This window comes from Mizuhopecten yessoensis, unplaced genomic scaffold (assembly GCF_002113885.1).
Source record: "Mizuhopecten yessoensis strain PY_sf001 unplaced genomic scaffold, ASM211388v2 scaffold8745, whole genome shotgun sequence".
NCBI lineage: Eukaryota > Metazoa > Mollusca > Bivalvia > Pectinida > Pectinidae > Mizuhopecten > Mizuhopecten yessoensis.
The window spans coordinates 476485-488135 of NW_018407700.1; the positions used below are offsets into that span (position 1 = coordinate 476485).

Genomic DNA, 11651 nt, shown 5'->3' on the forward strand with positions numbered 1-11651 from the left:
ATAACATGGATTGGATTCCATTGAGTTTATATATTTAAAGTCATTTATACGGGGTAGGCCTATAGAATTTGTACCACTATATACAGATAGACTAGACCACATTTCTGAAAACCAGGGGTTGGATCCCCGATGGAAGAACACTAGTCTCTTTCCTGTTACATTAAAATGAATACGACATTTTTAGTAGAAATTGGTAACATATCTTTCTAACCTATTTAATATGTGCTGAATCTGAAAATGAAAGTGGCCACTTTACAGAGGAAAGTCATACGGAAAATGAAATACCCAGTTGTCACATAAGAGTACTTTGATATTCTGCACAAGACACTAAAATTGACATGATGGTAGGATGTGATTACAAGCTAAACTGGATATCAAGTAGTGGTTTAGCGAGCTACAGATGAAGACTGTAGGAGTGGTTTCCCTTTATGAAAAAAAAATCGACATGCATTTTATAGGTAAAACGAAAGTAAAGAAACTCAGAATATCTCACATATTCTGTATAAAATACAAGCTTCAAAGATGCCACGAAAAGTCCAGATTATTTAGTATGCCCACTTTAAAAGGGCGCTTAATGATCATATATGTTAAACCAGAGACCTGTGTACGTCTCTTTTGAGCACGCGTACTGTTAGAGCTCTTTTGTTTCGTAAGGTAATAAAATGATATGGCTGTGTAAACAAGTAGGAACTGACATGGATCTGTGCTCGTAGCCCGATTTTCTACGGTAAAATGGCATCAATCATATGCGATGTCATCGACAAGGACACAGTGCGATGTAATGGAACGGATTACATAGCCGAACAGATATTGACCTATCATGACGAATGGTTTTGGATATATCTCGGCATCTATGTCGGCCTGGTGCTAATGGCTGGTACGTCTAGATAAGATACAATACGGTATATGATACATTTTGCTGTTCAGCACAGATGGACACATGTACAATTTGCAGGAAGCATTAACACTTGACCCTGATATGACCACTATCTTGGTCAGATATTAGAGAGCGAGGGGAACGATCTACATGCTTTTTGTTTTGTATTTTTTAAAGCTTATAAATTAAGGGTCATTATATATATATATTACAGCATGTGTCTTTGTAGTCCTGACTTGAGCCCTGACCTCAAAACATTTACATTGTATACATCGTAGTTACCAATAATAGCATGACACGACGGGATAGAGAGAATATGTTACTTATCTTCGGTGTTCTTTGAAAGGGCTGATTTCTGCATACACTACTATATCATCCAGTTCGTATCAAGTCGTTCCGGCCTCTCCCGGTCCTGCCCCCTAGTTGTTCCGGCCCCTACCCGGTCTGTCCTTAGTAGTTACGGCCCTTTAGTTGTTCCGGCCCCTTAATAGATTCATTTCAAACTTCATAGGATGGTTCATTGCTATGAAAGCTCGGACAAAATTATTCACCAGTTATTTACGGAGTTATGGCTCTTTGTAGAATTGCCGTAACAGTTTCTGCTCAATAACTTCAGAAATTTTGAATAGATTCATTTCAAACTTCAAAGGAATTTAAGGTTCATTTCTATGAAAGCTTGCACAAGTTCGATAACCATTATCCGCGTGTTATTAAGGGGCCCTTTATAGAATTGACATAACAGTTTCTGCTCAATAACTTCAGTATTTTTGAATAGATTCATTTCAAACTTTATAGGAAGGTTTATTTCTATAAGAGCTTGCAATAACCAAAACTATTTGCCGGTTATTTACAGAGTTATGGCCCTTTGAAGAATTGCCGAAACAGTTTCCGCTCAATAACTTGAGTAATTTTGAATGGATTAATTTCAAACTTGGTAGGATGGTTCATTGCCATGAAAGTTCGGACAAGCTTGATAACTAAAATTATTTGCCGCTTATTTATGCAGTTATGGCCCCATGTAGATTTGATGCTTATCTCTCCAAAATTTATGCACATATGGCCCTTTGTGGCAAACTGCTCATTCTACATCTGACGGGCGTATCATGTACCGTCTCGCGGAACTCTTGTTAAATATGCATAAGATGTTGGCATTTCTCCAGTCTACTGGAAGTTCTCCCGAGTCTAGTGTTTTTTGAAATATTTTTGTGAGTCCTAATGATATTTCTGTCGCGCATTCTTTAAGGATTCTGTTTGGTATTCCATCTGGTCCTGAAGCTTTTGATATGTTTAAGTTCCTGAGTAGTGTTGCAACGCTGTTTGTATATACATATAGTTTCAGAATTGTTTCCTGTACACGTTCTGTTGTTTCTGGTATGTTGTTGTCTTTGTCGATGGTGAATACAACTGTAACACCAGAGGCAAAAAGATAACCCTCTAACTGTAACATCAGAGGCAACCCTGCAACTGTAACATCAGAGGCAAACAAATAACCCTCTAACTGTGACATCAGAGGCAAACAAATAAATTAACCCTCTAACTGTGACATCAGAGGCAAACAAATAACCATCTAACTATAACAACCGAGACAAACAAATAACCCTCTCACTGTAACATCAGAGGTACTCATATAACCCTCTCACTGTAACATCAGAGGCAAACAAATAACCCCCTTACTGTAACATCAGAGGCAAACAAATAACCCCCTTACTGTACAGTAACATCAGAGGCAAACAATTAACCATACTAGCTCCTACTTTTACATCAAAGACAAATTAGTGAAATAACCTTCTTACTGTAATATCAGAGGCAAACAAATAACTATGTAACTTTAATATTAGACAATTCTAATCATATTTTGGGCATTCCGTGAACCGTAACTGCTGTCTAGTCTTAACAAATTATCGTGGTTTGTAGGATTGATGTCCGGCCTGACAATGGGACTTTTGTCACTCGACTTGATGAGCTTAAAAGTAATGAAGGATGGAGGAACGCCTACAGAAAGGAAACACGCTAAGAAGATTTTACCTGTCGTCTCTCGCCATCATCTCCTACTTGTTACCCTGCTCTTGGCAAATGCTGCTGCTGTAGAGTCGATGCCAATCTTCCTGGACAAGATTTCTGACCCAATCATAGCCGTTGTTGTTTCTGTTACTGCTGTACTTATATTTGGGGAGTAAGTAGCACTATATAGCCTTTTGACACTCTGAACAAGTTTGATATTTTTAACAGAGAAACGATTTGGATTAATAGTATTTAATACAACTTCAATGTTTATACTTTACCGTGGACAATGTATAACTGATAGAGGGTATCACCTGGGGGGTGGAGACCCAACGTCTCTGCAAAGAAGTCAGTTCACTAGTGGTGGTAGGGATCCTTGGGTGGATACCTTAATGGTATTCAACAGTGCTCATCAGGGAAAGCAGAGCAAATGAAAATAGAAATGATGAGCAACACCACCGCTGTATTTACATTTTGTAACGGATTCAGTGGTGTTGTTGCTCATCATTTCTATTTTCATTTGATAGAGGGTATGTCAACATTTTGAGTCAAATAAGCTACTTTGTACTTCAGTAAATTTTTGTTGTCATGGGAATAATTCACTGTGCACTTAGACACCGGTATTTTTAGCTTGTTATTTACACCTGATAATATGTCTGTGTATTGTTTCAGAGTAATCCCACAAGCTATATGTACGAGGTTCGGGTTAGCCATTGGAGCAGCATTAGCTCCGTAAGTATTAATGGTACATATTTTAATATGTTAAAAATAATTTGAACTTTTTCAAAATTCTTTCAATTATACTTCACTGTGATAAACCTAAATAGAAAAAAAAGGATAAAAACAAGATAAGGAGAATTTGCCATTTCAACATGAATATGAATGTTTATAATCAAGTATCACAACTGCAGACATAGCAATGTCATAACTCTAACACAGTTAACCTTGATCTAGTATGGTGTCTTTTCTACCTGACTAGGCTGGTGTACTTTCTAATGGCTATTTTCTACGTCATTGCTTGGCCCATGTCCAAGATCTTGGACTGTGTGTTGGGGAAGGACCACACCACATTCTATAGGCGAGCCCAGCTCAAGGTCCTGGTCAACCTCCATGGTCCGAATGGCTCGGCTGTCCAACCTGAAGACTCATCTGAAGAACATCAGGGAGAACATCTCTCCATTGACGAAGTTCTCATCATACAGGTAAAAATAACACCTTGTAAAAGTTCTTATCATACAGGTAAAAATAACACCTTGTTAAAGCTCTTATCATACAGGTAAAAATAACACCTTGTAAAAGTTCTTATCATACAGGTAAAAATAACACCATTTTAAAGTTCTTAGCATACAGGTAAAAATAACACCATGTAAAAGTTCTTATCATACAGGTAAAAATAACACCATGTAAAAGTTCTTATCATACAGGTAAAAATAACACCTTGTAAAAGTTCTTAGCATACAGGTAAAAATAACACCTTGTAAAAGTTCTTATCATACAGGTAAAAATAACACCTTGTTGAAGTTCTTATCATACAGATGCGTGGTACACCGTGAAAAATCTCCTAATACAAGTGAATAGAACACTTTAATAAACTCTCATTATAGCGGGGAAATAAAACACTTGAACAACATTTTTCTTATTCAGATATTAAAATGACCTTGACCTTTATGTTCACAACGTTTTAATATCTGGGCAGTATTTTTTTGTGTGGAGATCCTGCTTTCTAAAAATAAGAATTATATTGTTTTTGTCTTTTTTTAGAAATGTGAAAAGTACTTTTAAGAGAAAGTAATATTTCTGGAGATTGCTATATTTTGGTACTTTCATAATTAGCTGCTCATCGAGCTCTCTTCATCTGACAGTACATCACACAAATGAATTCACATATATACAATAACCAACAATGATGGCAGTCTGCAGAAGACACATGATTAATTGACTACCAAAACATAGCTTTTATGAAAATATTGGCAGACTAACCCAGTGGTAAAACACAGTAATAGTTAGTTGTAATCCTGATAGGGTGCCCTGGACATGAAGACCAAGACAGTCAAGGTGGCCATGTTACCTCTGGACGATGTCTTCATGTTGAGTATCACAGACAAGATGGACAAGGCCACAATGATGATTGTGAGTAAGGGGACATAACTCTTACAGATACTCAATAATTTTGAATTTCAAAAATATCAGATTACTGAATCTTGTTTCAAACATTTGTCTAACAAAAGGAGTTTTAATTAATTCATAAACAGAACTGAATTATTGTGTTTTCTAGGTAGTTATAATGTCTTTGAAATGTAATTATAAACACTTCGAAACATATTTTATTTAATCTATTGCTGTACAGTAAAACCATGATATAATGCCCCTTGTTTTATTTTTCACCTAACTTACTGGCAACATATTTTCCCCCCTGTTTTATCTTAACATTCCTTTATCAATCAGTGTATCTCTAAACCCCTTTATAATGCCACAATTTTTAAAGGCAAATGGTGGCAGTATAACAGGCTTTATTCTACAATGATAATGTCCATAGACTTATTCAACAGTTGAAGATTCTTTTTTACATGTGTGGTAACAAATAGTTGTAATGTTTAATTGGTAATTTTTGATCACCTTAAACTTTTGAGGAACGTAAAATCACTATTTGAGTCTACAACAGTTTAATTGGAAAGTTATCTTCTCTGGACATTCTGTTCTATTTTCTTAACGGATATTGATCTAAAATTAGCTATACCATTTTGGGGGATTTTGTTTCAATTCAGGTTTGTATTCAAAATTGCAAAGCAAAAACATTTTGAATTTTTTCAACAGGTCATGGAAAAAGCTCATTCACGGGTCCCCATCTATGACGGTCCATACACTAACATTGTAGGGGTATTACTGGTTAAATCTCTGATATTCCTTGACCCTGAAGATGCCACACCCATCAGCAGTCTGCTCCACACCCAGGCAGGGAGGAATGTCATGTTTGTTGATGAGGATATGCCCCTGTTTGACCTACTCAATATATTCCAGACTGGTAAAAGTGAGTGTCACTGTTACAGTAAACATTTTTTTAAAACATGGTTAGAGTAATGGATGTATAATTTACACATTGAATTATCTAAAATGTATTTTAGGGTGGGTGGGTGTATGTGTGTGTCTAGTGGTAAATGTAACATCGTGTATACTGTAACTTGTATCTGTAATCGTAAAATGGTAATCTTTTATAAGAAAAACATTCTTTTCAAGGCATTTTTTGTGCTGACCCTGAATCTCTAAGATAGCAAAGCTCTAAATGAGGTGTCTATTTCCAGGCCATATAGCTTTTGTACAGAAGAATTCCTCCGTGGAGAGGTATGAGGACCACACTGATGATGTCCAATTATTGGTCACTACGGCTGAAGACGATCTAATCAGTGGTAGAACTCAGTCATCAGGACCAGTAAGTGGACAGATTATGATCCCTATATGTCCCAGGACCAGTATGTGGACAGATTATGGTCCCTATATGTCCCAGGACCAGTAAGTGGACAGATTATGATCCCTATATGTCCAAGGACCAGTAAGTAGACAGATTATGATCCATATATGTCCCAGGACCAGTTAGTGGACAGATTATGATCCCTATATGTCCCAGGACCAGTAAGTGGACAGATGATAATCCCTATATGTCCCAGGACCAGTAAGTGGACAGATTATATTTAAGGGTTGAAGGTAGTCGACATTATGATTGATATTCAGTGCTCTGATGCTTTTAGACAATACATAGCATCTGTACACCTTATACTTGGCCAAAAATTGCAGAATAAAATGGGCTGTAAAACTATACAAAAAGCAAAAGACACTGTATACCTTAACACCATATGCTATACACCACTCATATTTCATGTGGTAGGTATTTTGCACGCAGTCCTAAGGAAAGTCAGTCATAAATTCATTTGGTTTACAAATATATGTTTTAAGGTTCAATTAAAAATAATAAAGCTGTTGTTCTGTATGAGATAGGATTAAAAACAATACTGGTCAATGTCGTTGTTGTGAAAATAAGAATTTATGAAAATTAAGAAACTTACTGTTGAGAAACCAGATTAATTAGAAATTGAACTTGTGAATCTTTTTCGTTTCTTTGCAAGCAATGTTATATAACTCATAAAAGAAACTTTTCTCTCAGTCACAAGGTACTGACAGATCTTTTTCTATACATTATAATTTGAAGGTGATAGGTATCATTACCTTAGAGGATGTGATTGAAGAGCTCATCCAGGAGGAGATAATTGATGAGACGGATGTGTATGTAGATATACATAAGCGAATACAGGTAGCAAGGGCACAGAAAGCCAGACGAGACCAGCGGGTAGGTGTTGTGCTTTTATCAATTTATTGTAACATATACATCATGAACACATAGTAATAACTAATAATAACTCAATTTAGGCTTTTTTGAAAGTTTGTGAATAGATATATGATATATCAAAATATCTTGATCCATGATTGGAGATATCCATAAAAACTGAATCAAGGTTTAGGAAGTTTTATTTTCTGATTCGTTTTTAAAGTGTGGAGTAATATTGTTACTTGACTTGGAAGTTTTTGGTGTTGTTATCCATGTACTTGTGTTTAATCACTTTTTTTGGCTTGATTTTATTTTCTTAGTTAAATGTTTTTATTTATAATTTGCTTCCCCTGTATTTGCACTGGTATAATGTACATATATTATGTCGACTATTTTTTTTTATAGCCTATAACATATGGATGGGGATTTCTTCTATCCTGAATAGTACAGATTTTCAGTTACAATGTATGTCAGTGATATATAGAGCCACTCCTTGTGACAAGCTTAAGTTTGCAGCAGGTAATTATATCAGGTACTGCTGCCTGTTCAGATGCATTATTGTCATCATATCACCCTTCTCTAGTGTAGCCTGTTCAGATTCATTATTGTCGTCATCATATCACCCTTCTCTAGTGTAGCCTGTTCAGGTTAATTATTGTCATCATATCACCCTTCTCTAGTGTAGCCTGTTCAGGTTCATCGTTGTCACCACGAGCTGTTTCATCTTCCCCCATTCTACCCACACTTTGCGATTCCCTTTACACAGATTCTGCTTAGTCGCCAGGTCTCCAAGGAGAACCAGGGGGCTGCCTCCGAGGGGGTTGACCCTCAGGAATTAATGGAATCTCTAGACCTTGTGAGTTTCAAAGAAAAATTGGTTAGCCTGATACTCTTCCTGTTTTTTCCTTTCTTATTAATGGGAATGTATTCAATACAGAACTGTTTTTATTGTATTTGAAACTTTAATGAGTCATTTCTTACTAATCATTTTACTGATGGATTTAGAAGTTTTGTCAAACCTCCCTAACACCCAACCCATTAACTTGTACCTCAATATGAAACCTGCTTAATGCTAGATTCCAAACCTGCCTACCATTTATCTACTAATACCTCTGCAATTAAAAATATAACCTCACAGTACCTCAAATGGAATAGTACCGAAATTGGGACACATGATTAATTATACAGTAATATACCTCCCTTCTGAAAGGCTTGTATGACATAAGTATGCATGTATTTGCAGGATTGTATTTTTTCTGCCTGTGTTATGATGTTCGTTTCAGCTTTATTTTTGTTTGTCCCTATTAATAGTTTAAAGTCAGCAGTCAACACTGTTCAACACTTTTTCTTTTAAGTTCTGTTGTTTATTTGATATAACCATCTTTTGTAAGGCAATATTAGGTACATCAGCATGTGTCGGTGTATAGCATCACCACACAGGTGTATAGCGTCACCAAACAGGTGTATAGCATCACTACACAGGTGTATAGCAACCCCACAGGTGTATAGAATCACCACACAGGTGTAGAGCATCACCACACAGGAGTATAGCATCACCACACAGGAGTATAGCATCACCACAAAGGTGTATAGCATCAACACACAGGTGTATAGTATCACCACACAGGTGAATAGCAACACCACACAGGTGTAGAGCATCACCACACAGGTGAATAGCAACACCACACAGGTGTAGAGCATCACCACACAGTTGTATAGCATCACCACGCAGGTGTATAGCATCACCTCACAGGTGTATAGCATCAACACACAGGTGTATAATCACCACACAGGTGTATAGCATCACCACACAGGTGTATAATCACCACACAGGTGTATAGCATCACCACACAGGTGTGGAGGTCTGATGTTGTGGATGATGACATATTTATAGTTATAGTGGGATTTACATATCTACTTAAAATACAATTTAATTAGGGTTATCTGCATCACCAGAGACAGACATACATACATGTTTTATTTTTTATTATATGCCTTCTAATGCTAAAGGAACTTTTTTGACTGATTGAAGTGAATTAGATTAAAAAAAAAGATAACTTGGAGATGTGCATAAAGTACTTTTCATTGGGTTATCTCCCCTTTTCAAGAAGTTATAGCCCTTGGTTTGTTTACCTTCTCTAGACCATGACATTGTATAGAAAATGCAAGAACTTTTTTAATTTTGTATTCAATTCCTTCCAAATTTGGTATGGTAATACTAAAGCAATAATATTTAACATATGTTACAGTGTTTTTGTCAGGTTTCAACTTTTCCGCGTTTTGAAAGGTCAAAGGTCACAAATGAATTACATGATTGATTGATTGGTTTTACATCCGCTTCACTACCGAATAGTTCGGTTATCCAGCAGACGGAGAAAAGAAAGGAAAATGAGTAGAAGGGATAAAGTATTGAGTAAAGAGTAGAAGAGGGGGATAGGTTAGAGAAGGGGCCGTCTATCCTATATATATTTAACTGTATAAGTCTAGTTTTTGTAAGACGGCTCCTATGCCTAATAATGCCTTAACCTAACACACGTCGTATAGTATCACCAAGTCTGGACCGGGAGTGAGGTACTGTGCCGCCGCCAGCTACACCAGCCCCTGTCTATTCTATGAATTTTGGCTTGTATATATAATTTGAAGTCCTTCTAAATGTCTTCATAAAGAGACCCTAGTTCTAATGGCCGAAAATTTGGAATAAAGCTTACACTATCCTCTGTGTCGGCGTTTATGCGCCTACTCTTTTTCGAAAAACTCAGAGGGATCTTTTTTTGTGGGAGATTGGACAGTTCTCACAAGGGCCACCATTTATGGACTGTTATGAATTACATTACCAAGATGGCTAAATATCTTGGAAATGGAAGGTATTTTGTATACAGATATACGTTAAAATATTGTAGGTATTTATGCAATCTACTCTACTGACAGTTTCCAAGGTCGTGGGGTCAAAGGTCAAAGGTCACGAATGAAATACATTACCATAGTTGCTAATTACATTATGTATCTTGGAAACAATAGGTATTTTGTATACACATATACATAAGAGTATTGTAGCCAATTATGCAGGCTATATTATGACAAACTTCCAAGGTCGTGAGGTCAAAGGTCACAGATGCATTATGTTACTGAAATGGCTAATTATGGCAGAAAATGGTAGGTATTTTATATACACATACCTTGGAGTAAATGTAGCATTGATGCAAGCTACATTCTGACAAAATTCAGAGGTCATTGAGTCAAAGGTCACAGTAGTGGTGTTTATTAGTTACCCCATAGATTAATAAGTACATTTGTACCTATAAATGTCTATAATTATGTTGTGATTTATTGGTGAACAAATTAGCCCTTCGAACAAAAACGGAATTGTGATAAAATCACCATATTTGACTGAAATATTTATGTCTCACTTTTTTTGCCAACCAAATATATTCAAAAAGTTTTTAAAAAGTGCAAAGAAAACTTAGACTGCTACCTTAATTCAACATATTCTAGTACAGTACATGTTCTTTTGAACAAATTTTCTTATAGGCAAGAAAGCTTTTAGAAATCTAAGTAATGCAGCTGACCTGCCTTACAGGACAGGGATTCAGCAACTTTCTCTTGCTTGATAGTTGAGATGTCATTTTGCTTTCAGCTTATTTTGGTTTTCTTTTTGTGCTAAACACTCAATCTTAATTGGGAGGTAGATATATAAGAGTATTTACATTGTATCATCATTATATTTTTGTATATTATAGTGGAACTGGGTATTAAAAAAATAATAAATTTTAAAAATTCAGTTTATAAATCCTTTTAAATATTTCTAACCATTGTTATATGTTTCCACAGTAACACACATATATATGTTGATTAAGACTTAAAAAACGTCTTCTGTATTACATTGATTAGTGAAGTCATTGTTTAACCTAACCTAAATTTTATTTAAGAGCTATGCTTGAGTATAACCGATTAACAAGATGGTATTTGTAAAGACAATACANTAGTAATATCAACAGTGACAGAGAGCCCCTTTTGGGGCCCCCTGTAGTATATACCTAGGACATGTTGCTGATCTCAGCAATAGGGAGTAATATCAACAGTGACAGAGAGCCCCTTTTGGGGCCCCCTGTAGTATATACCTAGGACATGTTGCTGATCTCAGCCATAGGGNACTCGATGCCTGCGACAGATAGTAATATCAACAGTGACAGAGAGCCCCTTTTGGGGCCTCCTGTAGTATATACCTAGGACAAATGTTTCTGATCTCAGACATATATAGGGAGTAATATGAACAATGAAGAGAACCCTTTCCCCCAACAACAATTTCGCAGTACGGTATAAACCTGAACAAGTACTTATTGTCAATAACAAGTAAATAATGACCCTCTAGAACCTCCCATTGTATATACTGTACTTAACATATGGATAATAACATCGTTGATGACAGAGAACCCTGCATGTCTAGTTAATATTGGA

General features: G+C 36.2%; 1 protein-coding gene across 1 annotated transcript; it reads left to right on the forward strand.

The window, feature by feature from the left end:
* Positions 1-665: 665 nt before the first annotated feature.
* On the forward strand, positions 666-8154 carry LOC110456440 (DUF21 domain-containing protein At1g47330-like). Its single transcript, XM_021507212.1, has 9 exons — positions 666-877; positions 2792-3050; positions 3551-3610; positions 3858-4080; positions 4901-5008; positions 5693-5906; positions 6178-6305; positions 7080-7217; positions 7963-8154. Exons 1-9 carry the CDS (start codon positions 733-735, stop codon positions 8152-8154), a joined length of 1467 nt encoding a protein of 488 aa, XP_021362887.1. The 5' UTR covers positions 666-732.
* The last annotated feature ends 3497 nt before the right edge of the window (positions 8155-11651 follow it).